The following is a 23,088-nucleotide window of genomic DNA, read 5'->3' as shown; positions in this document are numbered from 1 at the left end:
CCCCAAGTAGCGTTTCAAAATAAGCTCTTATTTTAAGCTACTAGCTTATTTTGATAACATTATCAAACAGAGCTTATAACTTATTAGTAGCTTAAAATAAGCTATAAGCTCCTAAATAAGCTCTGCCAGAGCCTTAGTACAAGTATTATTTTATTTTAAATTAATACAACTATTTAATTTTAATAGTACAATGATTTAAGTCACATGTTTCTACAACAATGATTATTGTGTTACAGCTATTACTAAAAATAATTAAATATATCCTTTCAAAAAAGATAATTAAAAGATTCCTAAGAGCTGTGAAATACTTAAAGTAGTATAATTGAAACTTTATAAGTAGTATTTAACTTTTGCTTCTTCAGCATTGATTTAATTTGACAATAAATAGATAACCTAATGTGAATCCAACGTTACTTGCTATTGGATCCAATACGTATGAACATCGATAAAGCTTAGCCATCTCAACTCTAAGTCTACTGGATCCAATACATATGAACATCGGTAAATCTTAATCATCTCAACTCTAAGTCTACGTTCCAACCAACCTCTTGAAAACTTGCACACAAATATAATTTGAAAGGCAATACAAATTCAAGATAATTTTGATCTATAATTGAAGATATATGATAACTCCGAACTATATATATAATGTTACAAAAGGACCCTCGAGTCCCAATTGCTATCTAATTCTTCTTGTTGAAGTTGGAACACTTGCTGCATCACATCTAAGCAAGGCTTCCATCTCAGTCGGGGGTTGATCCATTATCGTAGTATCTTACGCATGATTTTGCTCCTAATTGGCAAGAAAATCGGCGCACTAATATCATTCCTTAAATATGTGAGAGACCATAGTAGACTCATTCTATCCAAAAACTTTCTTGCAGTCTAACTTCTAGTTTCGAGCCTTTACCTATATCCCAATTAATGCCCCACCGAGAATTCAATCTTGTCACCATCTAGTTAGAATGATCACACTACATAATAGTTGACGTAGATAAATATCTAGAAGTTTCTAAATTATTCAATGTGTTGGCATTCATAGTCCAAATTAACAACAAGTTTTCAAATCATAAAAATGAACACTCTAAAAAAATGTTCCATTAAGATACAACGTCCAATTCAGGAAATCGATTTTTGATGTGGAACCAATTCAGGACGGCTGGAGCTTAAACCTTGTCTTCAACATAGTTGTTTTCACCAGAAAAACGCAACAGTACTATGGAAGCTATTCCTCTTCTCAGAGCTCTCAAACCCTTCAAACTCACTGAATCTATTTGCGTTCGATGCTATTCTTATTCCCCAGCTACCAACATTCACACCGGTGAGTGCCACATCAGACATTTGTTTTTTGCGGCCTTGGGGCCGCCTAGTTTCCGGTTACTGACCGCCGGCGAGCCAATTTCCGGCTTAAAGCAACACTCTTTTTGGTGCCCTTTTCTTGATCGACCCCAATTTTGTTGGATTTTTGTCTTGATTAAGTTAAATTCTCTATGGAAATGCATGGGTTTAGCTAAATTACAGGGCTTTATTTTATTTTATTTTAATTTGATTGATTAAAAAGAGTCTTTTTTGTTGTTTCTTTGTTGGTAGGAGGAAGAAAGATGGTGAAGAGAGCATATGATGGAGTGTTGTTGGATGCTGCTGGTACACTCTTGCAGTTGGGGAATCCAGTTGAAGAGACTTATGCTGCTATTGGCAAAAAATATGGTTTGGTTCCTCCTATAGTAATTCACTAATTGTGTTCTGAGTTGTAATTTTTGGCTGTTTTTTATGCCATTTTGCAAGTAAAAGTCCCTGCAAAGATAGGATAGAACTTCTTTTTTGAGTGACGAGAAATACCCGCAGCAACTACTCAAGGCCTTGAGGGTGTGCATTGGTTATATCCTTTATTGTGACCCTAGTTGGCAAAAAACCACAAGAAGGTAAATCGGGCTAAGTTGTCCATAACTGACTAGCTCAAACTAGGAGTGGAACTTGTAACCTTGTGATTAACAAGTCTTAACAACTTGATCAATTTGGTTGGGGTTGCCCCAGATAGAGCTGAAGTGCACTCTTATTTTGATCTCACTGAGCTTCCGCATAATGTTGAGGTTGTCCTTGAATATCTGCAAGAGCATTTAGAGTATGTAGACAAAGAGTCGTGTTTTAAAGGAGTCATTTGTTGTAGATTTCCAGGACATGTCATTCATTAACGTACTTTTATAGATGGTTTATTTTCAAGAAACCAAGTGATGTGAACATAACTGGTGAGTAGGGGCTTCTTATCTTGGTTCCTAATTGTTTTAGAAAAAACTATAACAGGTCTTACCACCACACCAGCTGAGATAAAGCAAGGCTTCAAAAGAGCTTTTTCTGCCTCATGGCCCGAGGACCTACGGTATAAGGTTTGCTCGTGTCCATTAAGCTCATATATGAAGTTCCCTTCTTGTTTTGTTCTGAATGATTTGCATTAATCAATCTTTTTCAAGGGTTGGGAACCGAGGTGTCCAGTTTCTCTGAGGTTCTCTTTTGCTGTTAGTTTTGCAACTTGTGAACTAAGACTTTCATTTTAAGCCCTGAAAGATGTCTATGTAGGAGTTGTAAGATAACAAATAAAAGGAAAAGAGAAAAGATGTCTCGAACTTTTCCCCCCCAAGAAGTTCTGATGTGAAAGTACTAAATTAGATGGCAAAGCAGATGCATATTAGAATCAACTAGTTATGAACTTATGATATACCGTGACAGGATGAATGTGAAGACCTTCATAATAATTGCCTTGTATGTTCCGTGTGTGTGTATGCACGTGTAGTGGCTGTTGTTCAGTGTCCTCTTTTCCTTTTCTTGAGCGAAAGTATAGTTTTACTTATTTTATTGTCATTTGGAAATGACCAGTAAAACTTTCGCCCCACTGAAGTGAAGGGCTAGTAATCCTTGACAAGAATAATTGTCCTCCTTCGCTTCCTAGTTTGTTGTTTCTCTTGTATTGTCTACCAACAGTTAGAATGCGTACCATTGGCAGGGAGATGGAAGGCCGTTTTGGAAGCTCATCGTTTCTGAAGCAACTGGTTGTGATGATGACAGTTACTTTGAAGAAGTTTATCAGGTGACTCTCGCATCCAGTCTTTTTACGTACATAATTCCTTGCAATTTTTTATAATCACACAGTTATCGACTGGTATTTTGGCAATAGTCTGGTTTATAATCAACGATGAGAAAATTATTGTATACAAGTATAGAATGCATTATCTGAAGTTAATACTTAAACGCACTCTTTCATCAGCACTATGCGAATGGTGATGCTTGGCGTCTTCCAGCCGGAGCCTCTGATACTTTATCGATTCTGAAAGACGCTGGAGGTTTCAACTCTCTTTATGTATTACTAGTGGCATGAAGTTTGATATATTTGCCTTGCCATCGCCTTAACTTCGAAAATATGGTACAGTCAAGCTGGCAGTTGTGTCCAATTTTGACACACGTTTGCGGAAACTATTGAAAGATCTCAATGTGGTAGATCTGTAAGCATCTCGTTTTAGAACTACACAACCCGCCCTCGCCCCCAACACGCATACACGCACAAAACTGCTGTTTCTGAGTTTGTTTGTAAGTATTTTTGTTATATTTCTGTAGGTTTGATGCTGTGATAGTATCTGCAGAGGTTGGATACGAGAAACCAGACGTAAAGATATTTGGAGCGGCTTTAGGTAGGTCCTTGAGTGCTCTGCTTTACCCTTGGTTTCCTCATACCGAGCTCGTTTAACCATAACGTGTTTGAAGCTTGTCCCACATTCACTTAAATTTATGAGTAACATATTGATAGGAACCTAGGCGGGATTGATAGTTTTAAATGTCTTACGTTGTTGTAGATCAGATCTGTGTAGAGAAGGCGAAGGCAGTTCATGTTGGCGACGATCCGGAGGCTGATAAAGAAGGCGCTAATGCTGCTGGGATAGACTGCTGGTGAGTATCATCATGCTAATAGTAGGCGTATACTCGGTTCAACACTACTGCTACCACTTTCTGCTGCTATATATATGCCCGGTTCATCAGAATTAGTTTCTCGAATCAGTAAATAACGATACATAAACATAATTAGATTCAGAATTAGTTTCTTGAATCGGTAAATAACGATACGTAAACATAATTAGATTCAGAATTAGTTTCTTGAATCGGTAAATAACGATACGTAAACATAATTAGATTCACTGAAGCTGGTTTACCGTGAATCCAAATGAACAGGCTATGGGGTACAGATGTCAAGTCTTTTGCTGATATACAGAGCCGCGTTCTCATCAAGCCATAACTGCTAAACTCCTTGCCATTCAACCTCAGCTGTTCATCTCCTTCCTATGTTATTTCTGGTAAGCAAAAAGAGAACCCCTAAGAATACACATATGCTCCTTTTCCTTTTGCCCTGCTAAAGCATTTATTCAATTTTCTGCAGTTTTTAAGATCCCGTTGTTGCTTGGATATCTGGCTTTGATTCCAATCTGTGTCGCATGAAGTGTGGAAGCATTTATTCCAATTTGCGCCACAGGAGCTCGTTTTCAACCATATAGTATCATAGTATGATGATTGTGGGGGCTTCAGCTTAAACCTTTTGTCCTTGGAACACAAATTTTGTTCAAGTGAACTACATTCAAGACTAGATAAATAAATGATAACTCAATCCAAGAGGTCGAGGTCTGCTATAAATTGCATATCTCCTTTGCCAAAAGGCTGGAAATCATGAAGCAGGCAAATTTTGAAAGGAAATCTGCAATTTTAGTTTGAACCATTTCATAATGTAAATTCATACATATATACATCTGTGCACATCTGTTCAGGAAACGACCTTGAATTCAGGAAAATTAAACATAAGTCTCCCGTTGGGGTATGCGAAAGAACATATTTGTTTAGCAAATGTTTAAAGAAGAAAGCATTATTAAGAGAGTAAATTTGAAAGGCAGCAAGTTGAAAGCAACAGAAATTTGAAAACCAACTGAACCTGCATAGGCTGCATAAAGTTGAAAATCTGTAAATTCTTCAACTGTTGTACAAGTTCCAAAAAGGGATGAGTCCACTGAAAAAGCTAATCTGAGGTTGTACAACAGGATGTTACCTGAGGGATTCATTTCAAGCGAGGTAGTGATACAACTTTCTATCCCCGCTATCCCTCTCCAAGAAATCTCTCTCGATAAGAGACTCTATTCTTTTCTTAATCTCCACAGGGTTGGCTAGGAAACGAGATTGCAACTGCTTTGTGACCTCGGCAATGATATTGTTATGATCCAATACCTTCCGGGATTTCATGATCCTCACAATTGCAGCTTCAATCTGTGGTTTCCGGTCCTCCTCCACTCTCTGTCTTGTCTCCTGTTTTTCAGGCTCAGATTCCTTCTGGGCAACTACAGTCCCGATTTTCACCTTGTAGAATTTGCTTGTAAACTTGTCATTAACAAAGAATGCATCTTCCTCTCCTATATCCTTGCTCATGGGTTCTTTTCGGAGAACATTCTTACCCTTAACAAGAGCTAGGGACTGAAGGCATCTTTTCAAATCAGATGGAGGAATCTCAGTAGCCAGTTCAATCTCCTGGTATGAAAGGCGATCAGCATTGTTAAACAACATGAGGACACACATTTGGTAAGTGGACACATTAAGCTCGTGCTTCTGGCCCTTCCCAAAGGTCACTTTCAAATCAGCTGTTCCCATGTTTGTTTGCCATGAGAGTCTTCTACCCGTGTGTGTTCCAAGGTAATATGAACGGAACTTCTCACACAAAGCTGATAATTCAGCAGGAAGGTTGCAGGTCATGCTAGGTTGAGTTGGCCAAGAACCTGTTGTGAGAACTTGGACAACCAAAGAGGGGCCATCTCCTAATTCAGTACCATGTGTTGCATAGAATCCTTGCATTGTATCCTGAGAGGTTTTCATGTCAGTGAACATGCCTTCTAATTTTGACGTAAACTGATAACCACATTCTGTCTTTAGTTTAACAATCAGACTTCTCTCAGCATCATCAGAGATGGTTTTTCCAGAAAGAAGTCGTTTTGCCAAATGCTGCTTGTAGTACTTCTCAAACACGTCTTTTTCCTGCAAGTACCTGAACAGCATCATTACCTTGTCAAGCATAATGTCAACATCCTCCTCACTGACTCCCTTAAGACCTTTGCGAAGTTTATCATCAACAAACAAGGAGATAAACTCAGGAGAACGAGGATTAAGGTTAATGAAGAATTCAAATGAGGAGTTCAAGGCATTCTGAAATGTCTTGTCATTGTTAAATGACATGCTTATGATATTATCATACTTATCCTTTTCCTCCAACAGACAGCTGACAAACTCGACTGGGTCCTTCAACTTTTCAGGATCAGTAACAAGCTGTTTACCAGTCTCTCTTATGTGAGAAGCCATTAAATCTCTTATTGTTGACAGACCATTAGGAACTCGACGGAATAATCCATACATCCTTTTCAAATCTTCATACTTATCATCAAGAAGCATATTCACCAACCCTGAGTTCTCCATATGAACAAGTCTAAGCATATGATTTGCAATCATCTCCCTCTCCATAACACTAGTTATCTTGTCTTCACTCTTTGCATCCAAGTAATGTGAAACCCTCTCTATTTCTTCATTTAGCCGTTTTTCAGCTCTCTTAAGGTACTCTGCACAATCACAACATTCAATAATCTTCTGAGACTCAGCCTTGTAAAAATCAGCTGACACCTCAAGAAAAGGTTTTTCAAAGTCTTCTTGATAGACTGATGGTCCTAGATCGGTAAGCATCTTAATTATATTTCTCATCAACCCCCAGTTAATGACTTCACCAGTACGCTCTCTGAAAATCAGTTCAAGAAGTGTATTTAGTAGCCTTGTCTGAATTTTACTAGAGTGTATGATGTTATCCCTCCAAAGATTCAGCCCTAGCTCATGAACAGGGGTTTTGTGAGTGCTTGGAACAAAAGTCCTGTCCATGTACATCAGTATGTCACGGATCATTTGCAGTGCCTTATTATGATCAGTCCATTCCCTGTTTAGCTCTTCCAGGAAATGATCACCTTGTGCAGCCTCAATGCACTTTGATATCTCTTGGAGGTGGAAAGTCATTGTTGACACAAGTCCTGAATATAACTTCTCACCATATTTATGCAAAACCATATTGTAAGCATTCCTGAATCCAGGGAAAAATAAACTAACATCAGAATTATAATATCTACAACTATTTTACAGAAGCAAAGAAAGTGAATAAGTAGAAAATGTAGAGAGGTCATAATCATAACTTGGCATGCTTGCACTATCAGTTGTTGGCTTGTTGCTGTGATTTTTTTTAATTTCAAAAAAGCAAGCACTCAACTGAAAAGACTACAACTGTAAAAGCAATCAAAGCAATTGAGGCAAAAAGAAAGAACAAACACAGTACTTGCTCCACATAATTTGCAGTGCAAATGTGACAGAAGTGAAAAACAAATGTATGACTCCTTTGCATAGAACAAAACCTAGACCACAAAATAACCGGTATTCCAAGCCAAGCATAACCAGAAAGACATTTTTCCTTTTAATTTCTTTCCTAGTCTGGTTTTTACTTGACCATTAAAGAGCAGGCATTTTGAAAACAATATCAAGCCTTCAGAGCAAACAAGAAGTTAATTTTTTACCTTTTGTGATCTGCTTAAGAGTTATGTCCATACTAACATAATACATCATTCTCACCAAAATTGGGAGCTCAATAATATAAGTATTGCACCAACAACTTTCCATACCTTGAATTAGCAGATGATGTCCTTTATTCAATTAGTCAAAGAAAACAGAAGCCAAACATAAGTCCACAATGAGATGTTTATTAGACAAGATTGCAATATGACAGAGTGCTGTTTTAATCCTCATTTGTATGTGCATTCATGAGTAGGGGTGTAAACAAGTTAAGCTCAATTCAAGTACTTTAATACTCGGCTTGAGTAACTCATTAGTCTAATCGAGCTTTTCTATATTTCTAATATATAATATAAATATAATCAAACCATAAAATTCATCTCATCCCATTATTCCTCATCTTGGCATACCATGAGTCCATGACTGTGCTAGGCAGTATGAAATCTCAAGTTTCCCTCATTCAGTAGCCAAGCACAATTATATACAAATTTGAGTATTTTGAAGAATGTTAGACCCCCCCGGCGGCGGAGCCTGATGCCCTCTAAACATTGCTAATGTTGAAGTCCTATTTATAAGTTAGTATAACTAGACTCGGATTGCTCTAGTGTTGGGTAAAGGGATACCAAATAGCCAATATAATATAATAAGCACATGAAAATGTTTGGCAGTGGTTTGCACAACGTGGAATATCACATGACATTTTAGTTCACTGCCTGCTATAAGACACAACAATGACTTTTCTATCATGTAATTCACATTCACAATGCATTGAAGAATATAGTAAAGAGGTAAAGTCAAGGCAGTTATATTCAAGACTCTTTAACCTTCACTCTAGAAACAATTGTGCAGAATTAATAAGTTAGAAGAACACTCTCAGTCATGTATATACACAACAAATAAGCATGCCAAGGGTGATACCAAAATTATTTGTGAGATATCATGATGATAAATCTAGAATAAATGGTTATTTTGAATAAATACAACTATATAGTATATAGGATACTATTAAATATAACGATGTTGTTGGCTGATAGGAACTGGAATCCCGAATCTGCCACTTGGATTCTAGTAGCAACTGTAAATTTCATTAGCTATATAATTGATAAAATAATAAGGAAATAACACATGCATCAATAATATTCTTCCCCTTTTGAGAGTCATCTACATGACATAATCTGGAAATCTACATTAATGGTTGAGTATTAAAAATGGAATGACCAACCAAAACCGAGTTCAACAAATTAATACAGATTGCCCATATGCCAATAAACAGGAGAATATTCTAGTAAAATTACTAAAATAATGCTCCATATTGAAGACCAACTAAGAACATGAGATGCAATCCATCACAAAGTAAAAATTAATAGTAGTGGGCACCATTCTGTATAATGAAATATATCTGCTAGTCAGACAATCAAAAATCTACTAGCACCCATCTCATCTAACGTGTAAACTATGAAATATCTCAAGCCATTTCAGTAACAAATATGCATAAACAGAAACCTCTTTACAAGACTATGGTCTCAACAAACCTCAGCGGAGATTCAACATTCAAGAATCCTTGTTAGTTGATTTCATGTTAGGACTCCCCATTTAAACTCTCTCTAATGTGAGTTCCATTTAGGGGTGTAAGCAAACAAAGCTTTCGGTAAATTACACGTGTTCATCTTTGGTAAGCATTCGTTTATTAAGGTAAACAAACATAAATGAACAAATTATAGAGCTCAATTAATAAACGAACAAAGTATGAACATTTGTATGCTTGTTTGCGCTGGGCTCGTGAACAAGCTCGTTTATTGTTCATTTAATAATGATTGTGAACATGCTCATTTAGCATTCGTTTAATGATGTTTACGAACATGCTCATTTAGCATTCGTTTAGATGTTACTTTTGGACTTATTTGTATTATTTTTATAGTTGTTATGTTGTTTGTTTGGTTATTGTTCATGAGCATAGACTATTTCTTGCTCACAAACAAATTATGATCATGAACATGTACAAGTTCATGAACAAAGTTGATTGGTTGTTCATGAACACAGTTAATTGACCAAACAAACAAACATGTTTGAGAACGTTAACAAACACATTTGCAAATGTGTTCACGAGTGTTCACGAACACTAATGAATGATTAATAAACGAACACGAACAAAGCTTGTTCGTCCATGTTCAGTTTATTTACAGCCCTGTTCCATTCTCTAATTCAGATGTACAGATACAGAGGCAGCCGTGTGCAACCCTCCGCGCCACTTTAATACCTACACCGGTGGGTTTCTAATGTCACTGCCTGTATTACCACAACACAGCTTTATTGCTGTTAATTCTAAAATATCAGCACTCTATTTTACCAATATCCAGTTGATTTCATGTTCGGATTTCCCATTTCAAGTTCTGCGGCACTAACTATGTGGCCTCTTGAGCTCCCAACAATCAAATACGAGCAATTAACCAAACTTAAATCAGCACTCAACCAAAATCCAGCAATCAATTCTCACACAATCAGACTGTAAAGCAGTTCCAGTGTTCTGCTAGCTCACACACTCATACTACGCCCTATTAATCATCACAGAAATCAAATTTCATAAAAGAAACCAGAGAAAATTAACCTGTAGAGCTCTTCAAAGCTGAGGCCACTGGCGTTGCGATTGTAAATCTCGTTAATCGCATGCTCCAGAATCTTCCAAGTCTTGTCGGCGTACTTTGGATCAACCACTACCCTGTGCTTGAACGCCTCTATCTGAAAATTCCTCCTCTTCTGATTATTGTTCATACTCTCTCTCTCCGTCTCTCTCTTTCTCTCTGTCTCTCTCTTTCTCTCTGTCTCTTATTCTCTCTATACGTATATGTATATGTGGAGCTGGAAATTTGCGTCGGGAAAGAAAAGCATTTGCAGAAGGGGAGAAGAGAAGAGAAGTATCTTTCAGATTTTAATTTCTGACTTTTCCTTTTATTTTTTTTTATATTTATTTATGAATTATTGTCTCAAAAAAAAAAAAGTAGATGATCTTCCTATGCGAACTACTCTCTCGTGAGTCCATGAAAATTAACCTAGTGTATTTAAAAACAGATCTATGATGAGATTAATTGGGGAGTTTAAAATTTGCGTGTGCATATTAAACATGTGTTGTGCGTAACATAGGATATGCACACAGCACATGCCCTATATGCACATGCGAATTTTGAACCCCTCCCAATTAATCTCATTCATATAACTAATTTTTTAATATATCATATTGATTTTCATGGAGAGGATGATTCTCATATGATCACTATTACATATACGAAATCATTATAAAGAAATCGTAACGTAAAATTTAAATGTGAATATATTATTAGTTATCCATAAATATTATTATCATCACATCTTATAGTGAATTCTTACATTTTTTGTGATCTCGAAATAAATGATCGATGACAGTAAAAATGTTGCCGGGGTATATTGAGATCTGAATAGTAATAGTGGAATACAACGAGTAATCAGTACAAGAGTGTTCGTGTGTCAAAACCAGGTCCAAATCCTCTACCACAAGTCTGCTACTTATACTATGGCTGCAACCACTCTTCTTCTAGTGAGTGTAACGGAGTGCTGGTAATGGTGAGCTGCATTGAGTGCTAATAATGATGAGCTGCATTTAGTGCTGGTAATGGTGAGCATTCATTGAGTGCCGGGTCGTGATAATGGAGAGCCGTTGGAGTAATAATCATCCTATCAATGTGTCGTCTTTGTGTAACGGGTGACCGTTTGTTGCATTCGAGTCAATGCTGATGATTCGGGTCAGGTGTCGATGCCCAATTAGCCTGCCAGTCGAGTTGGTGGAGCACATTTTTGGTCAAGTCTATTGGTGTGGGTTACCTCTCCATAAGATTTATCGTCTCGTGTGAATCTTCTGATAGTGGCATGTTGGGTTTTCCTAGTTATCCAAAAAATTGATTATATTTTTCTGTACAACATAAATAAATAATCGGTTAACATGAGTTTCATCATTAATAAGATGGGAAATGCTTGTGTGGTGGTGGTGGTGGTGGTGGTGGTAGGAGGGGGTGGGGGGGGTGTGGAGACATCTATTGGACGGGGGAAGACATCTATTAGACTTATTTTTTTGAGTTGGTACTTATTTATCTTATTATGATCATTTGTCAGTTAAAGTCACCATATAAAGTTTCACTTAGTGCACACATTCAATTGATTTTCTTGTAAATCAAATGAAATAATATACTTGTGAAGTTGTGAGTTATACTAGTGATGCTAGTTACACATACTTGCAATAAAGTGATAAACATATAACAGTTGTCTGATGAAAAAAAAATAATGGGAAATTACATCTAAAATTATATCTATAATAATGAATTTAGGTTTGCATTTTTATGGTTATTGAGTTTTATATAGCACTGCATATATTATATTGTCATGACATACACTTTCTGATTGGTTGATGTGGTTAGTGAATCATATATTGTGATAATGAACTTGATCATTGTCGAAAGAATTATGATATACACCCCTCATAAAATTATCCTTTCAATCTTTCCATCATAATGTTGCATTATGTGAATAGATTTTTTCTATATTTTTTTTTAATACAGATTTTTTCTACATTTGATTATAAGAAAATTCATTTTTGTAACTCGTTGTAAGATCAACAATTCATATGCACTCAGTGAATGAAAAAAGTTTTACTATCATGTCAAATATTAGAATACTAGTTTTATACGCGCATTGCGCGAATGGGTTAATGCTCAATGTTTATATTTACATAAATATTTAAAAGTATATCAATGCAAGATTATATAGGAGAAGTTTATACATGGGTAATTGAATTTCGAATTTTTTTTATTTAAATATCTAACTCAAAGTATATGAATCCAAGATAATATAGAAAATTCATTATAATTATTACTAAAATAAATGTTTGCAACCTTGTAAAATCGATAGTCTAAATATTTGGTCTAAAAATGATAGTCTAAATAAATACTACTTTTAATTTGAATTTTTTTAAAGTGTTCTTAATTCTTTTTTGAGTAACATTGTCATTGTTTTCATCTTTACTATTTGTTCTCTTCCTTTTTGTTGGTAGTGTGTTATTTGCAATTCGGTTATTGTTGATAGCATAGATGATAACGTCATGCAATGAGATTATGATATAGGAGCTATGGACTTTCCTTTAGGTGCTCTGCTTGGGGTTCATTTGGTTCAACCATTATTGTTGAATGAGTTATTGTGGATAAAGAAATCCCTAGTTTAAGAAAAAAGATTAAATAAATTAATAAAAATTTGAAAACTTAAAATATTATGTATTCCAAAGATATTAAAATGTAGTTTCTCGCTTCAATTTGCTGGGTAATGGGTTATTTGAGTACTTTCATTGTCAACAAATCCCCCAAGTAGTTAATATGATTGGTTTCAAACTATCCTTTTTTATTTTTTCCATGGTATTAAAGAGATACATATGTATCATATTTTTGTGTAACTACTAATTTATTTAATTCAATAAGAGTAAAATAGAGTGATTCCGCTTCAATTTGTTGGGTTATTATTTGAGTACTCTCTTTGTCAACCAATCCCCAAGTAGTTAATATAATTAGCTTCAAATTATTTTAAAATGTTTTTTTCATAGTATTAATAAAATACTTGGTAAATAAATATATAACATTATTTTGTACTATAACTTTGATATTTAATCACAAGATATTGTAAAAATAAGATAATGGACAATGTAGTAAAGAATCTTTGCATGAGAGAAAATAAAGACAATATAACTAATGAAATTATTTCTCTTATTTAATTTAATTTTTTGATAATGAATAATTTTTTCAAATAAAGGTATTGTAGACACATAATTATAAATTAAAGAAATACATATGTATCATTTTTTGTTGTAGCTACTAATTTATTTAATTTAATAAGAGTAAAATAGAGTGAAAAACTTAATATTGTCAAATTTGATTGAGATGAGGTTCGAACCTAAGATCTTTCTTATAGAAATTAATGGGTAAGTTAAAAGTTAACGGATTATTAACAGAGAAGAGAATATTTAACGGAAAACTTAACGGAAAATCATAAAAGTAAGGTTAAATTAGGTAATCTCTATAAATAATATTAATCTGAATTATCTTAGCCATCTATTTGATTAAATAATTCATCTGAACCATCCATTTGATTACCGCCATTTTTTCTATCCATTTTAGGCATAACTCTCTTTGGCTCTTATTAGTATATATATATAGTATATATATATAGTAGATTAAGAAATAAATTTAAGAGTGTAAAAAAAGGCATTATTATCATTGATGGCCTACAATGGGACTTTGTGGGTCTAACTTGACAAGGGACCTAAACTCTTGAATAGTAGGCATTGATTGAGCCTTCGAAATGGTTAATTTATACCTAAATTATTAAATATACTACTCTATTTTATTTATTTATTTATTTTTTTTTTTTGTAAATTCATCTAGTTCTACGGGAAAATTAAATTCGAAATCTCTGAAAATTCTTTTCTACCAAGAGAGCACACTTGTCACTTGAAGTACCCAATAACCTCATGATGTATATAACTAAGAAGAGATTCTTTTACCATATTTACATCTTTTGTAGGGTGCTTTTGGTGTGTTTCAGGTGCATGAAGAATCTGTTGCTATTTTTGAGCAAAGCTCATTTTTTCTTCAAAAAATCAGACTCTTTTGCAATAATCCAATACTTTAACATATTTCTCTTCCATATAAACATTACAACTTGCAAAAACCATCCAAAATTGCCTATTAAGATACTTTTATATTTTACTCACCTCATCACCTCATTTTGAGAAAACTTTTTCACAATTTTTAGTCACTATATAGTCCACACTCCACAGCTGTACTAATTCACACTGTTCTGGGCAATCCAAGTTCAACATTTCGGTGCCTCTTTATTCGTGACGACGATTAATAATGTCTCCCCTGACACTCTCCCACTTCCAATCCGCCCATCACTTTTACCCACTTTCCATGATTCACTGCTGCATTTTCTACTTCCTTTTTGACTTCCTTCCATCACCCCTCTCTCTCTCATCTCCCTTTTCTTCTTCCAGAAATTAAAAAGCAGCATCATATCACCATTTCTCCACCTCGGGTGTCATCCGTGTCTTCTTGAACTTACAACGCAAAACTACCGCAGAAACATCAGAGGAAATCCATGGGGGGTTCATCTGACAACAATGTTCTTGCTGTGCTTGCCAAGAACATTGATGTTCTTGCACTGTACGTACAATGCCAGCATTTTTTCCCTTTCTTTTTCGTTTGTTTCGAATGGGTTACCATGTACTACGTTGTTTGTAGGTTTTTTTTTTTTTTTTTTTTTTTTTTTTTGGAGTTATGAGTAAACCCTCAATTACTAGCTGATAGTGTGTATAGAATAAATGTAAACAAGATGTTAAATCAGTCTAAGTTGTTTATAGCTGACAAACTTAAACTAAGAAGCTCGATTACGTTGTTTGTAGTTTACTTGCACTTTGTCTAGGGTTTTTCCATGAATGATGGAATAATGTGTGGTGTGTTTCTGCTGTGTTTTCAGGCCTCTGGTGTCACTTGCTTATCCACTGTAAGTTAATTATGGGAGTGATTCTTTGACTGGTCAGGTGTTTAACGTTTGATACTGAGGTTTTGGTTGGATGTATGTGTGTCTGCAGGTATGCGTCTATTGGGGCGATAGAGACAAAGTCTCGAGCAGATGATCGGCAATGGCTGACATATTGGGTTCTCTACTCGTTGATTACACTCTTTGAGCTTACGTTTTGGAAGGCCCTTGAATGGTGATGATTTAACTTCTAATCTCTTACATCTATACTTACACTTTTCCACTAAAATAATGTATGATAGGGTAAATTAGACCGTGGTCTACACTATTGCATAGAAGTAGGGATATAGAATGTGTAAGGCAACTTTAGTCGAGTTCGTTGAACAATTGACACTATAACTAACAACTTGTTCATTACAATGTTTCAAGTTTTATTGATTCTTCATAGAGATTCTCTATAAGTATTTATAGTTTAAGTCAGTCCAGATGAGCAGGCAATTTATGGTTGTGTAGTTTTTGTGGGTTATATTAGAACGTAGGCTTCACCTATAAGGCACATATGAGCAACAAGGCGTGGACTTTTCCGTAAATTAAAGAGATAAAAAGCACTTGTGACAACTCCAACCAAGTTGCATGGACGGTTAGTATGGACATAAATTATCTATTTTTTTGGGTGATAGGAGAAACTCGCATCCACTGGTTGAGGTTGTGCACTAGGTAGACTCTGCATTGTGACTTTGACCAATAAAAGACTACAAGGAAGTAAATTAGACTAAGTGTTCATAGCTGACCGACTCAAACCAAAAAGATTGATAAGTTAGCTCCTACAAGAAGTAGAACTTAAAATCTTGTCCATAGCTAACTGACTCAAACTAAGAAGGCCGATATTAATGATGTTTTTATCGGATGTTTTAGGTTTCCTATCTGGTCCTATGCAAAGTTGGGTGCAATATGCTGGTTGGTTCTGCCTCACTTCAACGGAGCAGCATATGTGTACGAGAATTTCATCAGACCATTCTACAGAAACCCGCAGGTTAAAATCTGGTATGTTCCTAGGAAGAAGGATGTTTTTAGCAAGCCGGACGACGTGTTGACGGCGGCCGAGAAATATATTGAACAGAATGGACCGGAGGCGTTTGAAAGGCTCATAGCTAAGGCGGACAGGGAATCAAGAGCTAGGAGAAGTAACTACATGATATTTGATGATGATTATCGATATTGATCGATCGAGTTTAAGATTGTTTATTTTGAGATGGTGGGTGTGTGTGTGTCTTTTTTAGTATGATATGATGTTGGAAAGTGTCGTTATTGTTGTGTCACGTTAGGTGATTTTATAGGTTTAATGTCTTGCACCTTTGATTCCACTCGTTTTCAGAACTTTAACCTTGTGACCAATTGAACTGTTTATGTGGACATTAAATATGGATCATGAATATGTTTGTCATGGTTTGTGTTTATGAAACCAATGGTTTATCTTATTTGCAAAGAATGGATAGCATAATTCGACTTATGGCCACATGGATTCCGTGGGCTCGATCATTTTATTAGGAAAGTCTTAGTCTAAGATCGAGGGGTGGGTGTTCAAAGGGGGTATGAAATCCACAATCTCGATCTCACTAAACAACACAAGCACTAACCATCCAAACTACTCATATCTCGTGTACTAGAGGGTGAGAAACGTAACTCTACTTATGTATGGAAAGTGTATTGGAAGCCAAGTAGTGGGGATACGTGTATGATCAAGATTGAAGACTAGTCGATGTTGTACATTTGTCAACCATCCGAAAGGATTTCAACAATATATAATGCACATTTCCTTTTCCTTAAAAATGATCTCTCTGTTCACTCAATCCCCTTGGTCCAATGGCTTGAGGTCTGTCCTAACATTTAGCTCATATCTTAGAGTGGACAACCTGATTGATTTACTTCCTTGTAGTCGCCTAGAATCACAAGGTGTGTTTCACTCAGAGTGCACATTTGGTAACGCTGCGGGCTTCTTGTAAAAAAATGTTCGTTTTTAATATGTTGAATATTTATTTTAATGCATTATATATTCATTATTAGGTAGTATAATAAAAATAAATTTGTAATACACTAAAAATGAACATACAACATACTTAGTACGGTCAAAGTAGGTCGGCCCTCCTCACTGCGAGCCTAATTTTTGGTGGACTTTTGCGGATCGACCCGCGGGCTAAGATTCATACAACCCTAGTCCGCCCACGCGGGTTGGCGGGCCGACCGTGGACTTTTGGTTTTGTTTTGTTTTATTTTTGTTTTTATTTTTAATTATACTATGTACACGTACTGTGTATACATGAATATAAATATATATTCATGTGTACACAGTACATAGTGTATATATACATGAATATATATTTATATTCATGCGTACATAATGTATATATATTTATATTCATGTGTATACAATATATATATATACTTTATATATATACAAAAAAAAAAAAGGCGGGCCTACGGGATGGCTCGCAGCCTGCAGCGGGTCGCGGGCCTTAACGAGTTAGGCTCGTTAGGCTCGCTCCTTTGCAGGTCATCTTTTTTTGTAGACTTAACACGTCCTATCGTGGGGAGAGTGTAGGCAAAACTCGCGAGTTTCGGTCCACTTTGACAGTACTAAGCATATTAATACTAAAAGTGAACATATATGTTAGTGATATATCTTGCAATATGGACTATGATCTACAGTATAATGATTGCGGGAAATTGGGCTCGACCTTTTGTGCTGGACAGCTCAAAGTTCGGTCCAATAAATACAAAACACTAGGCCCAAATAAAGCCTGTTAAATTTGGGCTTGAAAAGCAAGTATTTAATGGACGCTGAAACTCCGTTCTTCAGCTGAAACCCTAGACTTCCCACCAGCAATTGTTCTCTGCATTTCAGCAGATCGCGGCAGGCGAATATGGTGCACGTCTCCTTTTACCGCAACTGTGAGTTTCTAAGCTCTGCGAACTCTCTTTCTTTCTATATGCACACTTAAATCTCTATCTATATCATTGTGCTTGGCTTAGTAGTTTTAAATGATTTTATGTTCCGCTGCAAACATTGGATTTTCAGATCACATTCCTCAAATTTTGATGTTTTGAACCACTCGTATGCTAAAATTGGGCGTCTGCAAGTTCTTATAGTATGAATTTATGTGCATTTGACTATTATCTAAGCCAGCATAAGTTCATTCTGCAAGTTTACTATTCGTGTTCATGAAAGTCCTAACGTAAGGAGAAGAAATGTATTGCTTGTGTGAATGCTTTTGAAAGGTGTCTATGATCTGTTTTAAGCTCAGTACCTGCCAAATGCTGACCATTAATTGCAACATTGTGCTGCACTCCATTTGTTTTGAGGTAGTTAATAGGTGAAATCTTGGAGAATTTACTAGTTTAATCAAACAATATATCGTGTGTGGATTAAGTGTCAATGCAATAATCATTGCTAGCAAAGTCATTACCTAGATTAGTTACTTCTATAGTTTTTGAACAAGTAATAAAATGAGTTTTATGAATGTAAATTAAGCAATATCATGAAACAATTAAGGATCATAATTACAAAAATTGACAACCAATGAACAAATTGATTAGTCGTGCACCACTAAGACTGAAAATGCAATTTTCCGTTGCTAGTTAGTTCTTTCCTACAAAAAAGGGAGTAAAATCACTTGAAAATAAACTTAAACAGTACTCATTAGTCCGAACTTAAGATCAAAGGGCTTCTAGATGTAGATAAATATTAGCCCTATCAATAGTATGGATGTGTTTTCATATGATAATCAGTTAGTAGAAATTTAACAATGTTGGTGTAGTTTGATACTATATTAATACTATTATTTGTATGATATGAATTATAGATGGGAAAACATTCAAAAAGCCTCGACGTCCATATGAGAAAGAGCGTTTGGATGCTGAGCTGAAGCTTGTTGGTGAATATGGGCTTAGGTGCAAGAGGGAGCTTTGGAGAGTTCAGTATGCTTTGAGCCGTATCAGGAATAATGCGAGAATGCTTCTGACTCTTGATGAGAAGGATCCACGCCGTATTTTTGAGGGTGATGCCCTCCTTAGGAGAATGAACAGGTATGGGTTGCTGGATGAGAGCCAGAACAAGCTCGATTATGTTCTTGCTCTCACTGTGGAAAATTTCCTTGAGCGCCGTCTCCAAACTCTAGTATTCAAGGCTGGTATGGCAAAGTCTATCCATCATGCAAGAGTTCTCATTAGGCAAAGGCACATCAGGTATAAATGACTTTCTATTTGATCTTGTTTTCTGCATGGGCAATTTTATTTGTATTTTAATGAACAAATCTTCAGAATAGAGGGGAAATTCACATTTGATGATACTCCAAGAACAAAGGAAAAATTCACTATCATTAAAACCATTTTTTCTTGTTATACAGACTTGAAGAGTCGCGTTATGAATCTTATATGATTTAACTCCATTATATTACCTACAAAGGCTATTTCACAATTTGATCATTTTAAATATTGAATTTCTTACACATGGGATAAGACCAGGTCTACTTATGATTGTAAGACACTGGGAGGATTTATTATGTCCAACCAATCTTATCTAGGAGACTAGGATTGATATTTGTTAAATTGCATCTTCGTTCTTTGTTTTGGATATTATTCATCTCATTGATTGCGTTCTTGGCAGCAATGTTATAAGATACCTGCTGAACATTTTAAATATGTTTTTGGCCCTTCAGGGTTGGAAGACAGGTGGTGAATGTTCCATCCTTCATGGTCAGATTGGACTCCCAGAAGCACATTGATTTCTCGCTCACCAGTCCATTTGGCGGTGGTCGCCCTGGTAGAGTGAAGCGAAAGAACCAGAAGGCTGCAGCTAAGAAGGCAGCGGGTGGTGATGGAGATGAAGAAGATGAAGAGTGAGCGCGAAGATGAAGAGTGAGCGCGATTTCTATCTAGGCTTCTATGCCTGTACTAGAAAAACCTTGACTGTAATTTTGCATTTTCTCTTGAGGGATATAGCTAAGGTTCATTTTGCAAGATATTTTGAAGATTTTTTTTCTTTCTAAATCTTATGTTGTAGCAATATCTTTGTCGACTTCTGACTGCTTGTTTGAATAGAGTTATCTCTTTTATGATACACTGGTTTTGAGTTTAGATTTGTCCCGTCTACACCCTTGAGTAGTCATAGTTTGTTTTCCATTAGTATTTGTGAGTTGGTTGGGAAGCTTTGACGATTTGGACTCTTGAGCTCATTTTAATGGGTTTACTATTTGAGTTATTGGGTCAATTATGTTATCCTGTAACCCTATCAATTTTGTTGTTTTATTTTATTTTTTTGGTTTTTTTTTGTTTTTGTTTTGTTTTTGCTTTGTTTTGTTTTGTTTTTTCTGTTTTTAATTTTTTAATTCTGTTTTGTCAATATAAATGTTTTAATCTCTTTATTTTGAGTGTTGAAATACTCACCTTTAAATTTTCACAAGTAATAGTTTTGATCACTATACTTGTGTGGATTGTTAACTCTATCAATCAAAAACATTAAACCACTAAAACACGGATTGAAAATGCCATTTTCTCTATTAATTGTGTTTTGTTAATATAAACGAATCATGTGCTCTATCCAACTAAAAGTCTAAGCTGATAGTTGGACTGCACATTTATGTTATGTTTATGTTATATTTATGCTCACACGCCTCCTCACGTGTGCGGGCCGATTGACTTTGATGGGCTCCAAGCAACACGTGGACCATAGTCTTTTTTTTCGGGTGGCGCGGAGATTCGAACCTATGACCTTTTGCATGGCTCTGATACCAAATTGAATCATGTGCTCTATCTCAACTAAAAGTCTAAGTTGATAGTTGGACTGCACATTTATGTTATGTTTATATTATATTTATGCTCACAGACCTTTTAGTCTCTTTATTTTGAGTGCAGAAATACTCACCTTTAATTTTTTATGAGTAATAGTTTTGGTCCTTATACTTGTGTGGATTGTTAACTCTTATCAATTAAAAAACGTTATACCGTTAAAACACGAACCAAAATTGTCATTTTCTCTATCAATGATTTATTTATTTATTACGAGTTTGTGGTCATGACATGTATGATATACCATAAGTCTATAATTGTATGCTGTAACCTACAAAAATATTTGATTTCTAGATCTTATCATGAATATAGAATATCTAGTAAGAAGGTGAAAAATACAAAATATAGTGGGGGTATTAGATGCTCCGTGTGAATTTCATGTTTTCTTTTTCCCCATCGAATTTCGCATATTTCTTTTTATTTTTAATTTCTTTTGTACAACTTAAAAATATTATTATGTCCCGAAAAGGGTGACTAAGTAGGTAGAATACGATTATCATATCAGAACGTCACGAGTTCGATTTTTGTCAGCACCTTTTCGATCAAACCTATTGCACATGATCTTCGGGTTTACCCATGTATGTACACCTTTGAGTAGTGAAAAAAAATATATTATTCTGCAAAGAAATTAAAGATTGGGCAAATGAAATTCAAAAAAGTTAGGTATCAAATTGACAATTTTATTAAGGAATATTCTTTTCCAAGGTGGATGAAATGGTGTCTCAAGACGAGACAAAAATGCCCATTACTATCTTTTTATATACCACTCTTCTTTCTTTCTTGATTTTCTCTTTCTTCCATGGATGTGACATTCTAGCTACTTTCATGGTTCTATTCTCTCTTTTGAATTGTTTTGTGAAAATGTTGTGACAAGAGAATCTAAATGTGAGAGTTTTGAAATAAATAGTTTTCTTGATATAACATAAACTAGTGTGTGTATGTGTGTATGTATGTATATATATATATGATCAAATTTCAGTGCAGTTAGGCCTTTATGTGTGACCGATGCGGCTGCACCATTAGGTATGCAAAAATGCACCAATAGTGTTAAGAAACACACAACAATGAAATGCATAAATGCACCACAAAACGCACCACAACACCAATAAAAATGTACCATACCTCACCACACTTAGTAGTGCATTTCGGAACACTGTGTTGTGTGTTTATGTGTACCTAATGGTGTATATTATGGTATATTGATGCATTTCTTTGTTATGCGTTTTCTAACACTATTGATGTATTTTTGCATACCTAATGGTGTGGTTGCACGTTAAGGCCTGGCCGCATTTGAGGTGGCGCACACACACACACACACACATATAGGGACTGGTTCAGGCGCGGAAGAGATCCTAGGTGCGGTCATGTGGTTAGATCTGAGGCGTTGATCAAATCTAGAGCAACGACTCAAATTAATGAATTTTTTTTAAACGCATGTCAGAAGGAAGAAGCAAAAGTTAAAAATGATGCACCTTTAATGATAGAAACATGCATCTTAAGTGTTAGAACAACGCACCTTAAGTGTTAAAATGACGCACCTTAAGCCTTAACATCGCGCACATTCAGTGATACAAAGATGCACCGTAAGAAGGAAAGCTACGCACCTTAGAAAGAAAAACCATGCACCTAAAACTTTAGACAAACGCACCTTAAGTTTCAACAAAAAACGCACCTTAAGTTATCAACTAAAGAACTGACGCATCTTAAGCACAGAAACCACGCACCTAAAGAAGGAACACGACGCACCTTAAGCACAAGACCTACTCACCTTAAGTTTGACCCTATATAGGGATGAGTTCTGGTGCGGGAACCTATTCCCGTGCGATTGTGCAGTTAACTCAAAAAGACGCACCTTAGCATTAAAATGGCGCACCTTAAGTATACAAATCACACACCTTGAACACACAAACAAACGCACCTTAAGAACACAAACCATGCACCTTAAGCATTAAAATGGCGCACCATAAGTATACAAGCCACGCACGTCAAGCACACAAACAAAGCACCTTAAGAACATAAACTATGCACTTTAAGTTTCAACAACTGATACACCTTAAGCATACAAATCACGCACCTTAAGAATGG

At 35.6% G+C, this 23,088-nt stretch overlaps 4 protein-coding genes across 6 annotated transcripts; 3 read left to right on the top strand and 1 right to left on the bottom strand.

Moving 5' to 3' along the window:
• The first annotated feature begins 1,100 nt into the window (after positions 1-1,100).
• On the top strand, positions 1,101-4,693 carry LOC116025137 (haloacid dehalogenase-like hydrolase domain-containing protein 3). 2 transcript variants are annotated; one of them, XM_031266244.1, is made up of 10 exons: positions 1,101-1,321; positions 1,591-1,707; positions 2,302-2,384; positions 2,999-3,082; positions 3,260-3,335; positions 3,422-3,494; positions 3,607-3,680; positions 3,843-3,936; positions 4,216-4,337; positions 4,421-4,693. In XM_031266244.1, the coding sequence occupies exons 1-9, from the start codon at positions 1,219-1,221 to the stop codon at positions 4,277-4,279; spliced, it is 768 nt and encodes a 255-aa protein (XP_031122104.1). In that variant the 5' UTR covers positions 1,101-1,218; the 3' UTR covers positions 4,280-4,337; positions 4,421-4,693. The 2 variants fall into 2 exon arrangements, with proteins under 2 accessions (XP_031122104.1, XP_031122105.1); XM_031266245.1 differs by lacking the exon at positions 4,421-4,693 and having other exon boundaries at positions 3,848-3,936.
• Positions 4,694-4,738: 45 nt separating this feature from the next.
• On the bottom strand, positions 4,739-10,518 carry LOC116025136 (cullin-3A-like). Of its 2 annotated transcripts, XM_031266243.1 has the most exons (3): positions 10,217-10,518; positions 5,078-7,132; positions 4,739-4,972 (listed from the first exon to the last, which is right to left on the bottom strand). In XM_031266243.1, the coding sequence occupies exons 1-2, from the start codon at positions 10,378-10,380 to the stop codon at positions 5,092-5,094; spliced, it is 2,205 nt and encodes a 734-aa protein (XP_031122103.1). In that variant the 5' UTR covers positions 10,381-10,518; the 3' UTR covers positions 4,739-4,972; positions 5,078-5,091. The 2 variants fall into 2 exon arrangements, with proteins under 2 accessions (XP_031122103.1, XP_031122102.1); XM_031266242.1 differs by having other exon boundaries at positions 4,796-7,132.
• Positions 10,519-14,593: 4,075 nt separating this feature from the next.
• On the top strand, positions 14,594-16,637 carry LOC116026075 (HVA22-like protein c). Its single transcript, XM_031267523.1, has 4 exons — positions 14,594-14,843; positions 15,157-15,183; positions 15,272-15,394; positions 16,075-16,637. Exons 1-4 carry the CDS (start codon positions 14,779-14,781, stop codon positions 16,379-16,381), a joined length of 522 nt encoding a protein of 173 aa, XP_031123383.1. The 5' UTR covers positions 14,594-14,778; the 3' UTR covers positions 16,382-16,637.
• Positions 16,638-17,979: 1,342 nt separating this feature from the next.
• On the top strand, positions 17,980-20,292 carry LOC116024680 (40S ribosomal protein S9-2). Its single transcript, XM_031265637.1, has 3 exons — positions 17,980-18,108; positions 19,020-19,401; positions 19,875-20,292. Exons 1-3 carry the CDS (start codon positions 18,081-18,083, stop codon positions 20,056-20,058), a joined length of 594 nt encoding a protein of 197 aa, XP_031121497.1. The 5' UTR covers positions 17,980-18,080; the 3' UTR covers positions 20,059-20,292.
• The last annotated feature ends 2,796 nt before the right edge of the window (positions 20,293-23,088 follow it).

Source organism: Ipomoea triloba, chromosome 7 (genome assembly GCF_003576645.1).
Source record: "Ipomoea triloba cultivar NCNSP0323 chromosome 7, ASM357664v1".
Lineage (NCBI taxonomy): Eukaryota > Viridiplantae > Streptophyta > Magnoliopsida > Solanales > Convolvulaceae > Ipomoea > Ipomoea triloba.
This window is presented reverse-complemented; position numbering and strand designations above follow the sequence as displayed.

What these genes read in the sequence shown, in the direction of transcription:
- LOC116026075 (XM_031267523.1), top strand. Translation starts at nt 14,779, where the DNA reads ATGGGGGGTTCATCTGACAACAATGTTCTTGCTGTGCTTGCCAAGAAC. An exon ending in AACATTGATGTTCTTGCACT is followed by an intron (nt 14,844 to 15,156) that starts GTACGTACAATG and finishes CTGTGTTTTCAG; the next exon opens with GCCTCTGGTGTCACTTGCTT. An exon ending in GTGTCACTTGCTTATCCACT is followed by an intron (nt 15,184 to 15,271) that starts GTAAGTTAATTA and finishes GTGTGTCTGCAG; the next exon opens with GTATGCGTCTATTGGGGCGA.
- LOC116024680 (XM_031265637.1), top strand. Translation starts at nt 18,081, where the DNA reads ATGGTGCACGTCTCCTTTTACCGCAACT. An exon ending in CGTCTCCTTTTACCGCAACT is followed by an intron (nt 18,109 to 19,019) that starts GTGAGTTTCTAA and finishes TATGAATTATAG; the next exon opens with ATGGGAAAACATTCAAAAAG. An exon ending in ATTAGGCAAAGGCACATCAG is followed by an intron (nt 19,402 to 19,874) that starts GTATAAATGACT and finishes TTGGCCCTTCAG; the next exon opens with GGTTGGAAGACAGGTGGTGA.
- LOC116025136 (XM_031266243.1), bottom strand. Translation starts at nt 10,380, where the DNA reads ATGAACAATAATCAGAAGAGGAGGAATTTTCAGATAGAGGCGTTCAAG. An exon ending in AGCTTTGAAGAGCTCTACAG is followed by an intron (nt 7,133 to 10,216) that starts GTTAATTTTCTC and finishes CCCTGGATTCAG; the next exon opens with GAATGCTTACAATATGGTTT.
- LOC116025137 (XM_031266244.1), top strand. Translation starts at nt 1,219, where the DNA reads ATGGAAGCTATTCCTCTTCTCAGAGCTCTCAAACCCTTCAAACTCACT. An exon ending in AGCTACCAACATTCACACCG is followed by an intron (nt 1,322 to 1,590) that starts GTGAGTGCCACA and finishes CTTTGTTGGTAG; the next exon opens with GAGGAAGAAAGATGGTGAAG. An exon ending in GCTGCTGGGATAGACTGCTG is followed by an intron (nt 3,937 to 4,215) that starts GTGAGTATCATC and finishes CCAAATGAACAG; the next exon opens with GCTATGGGGTACAGATGTCA.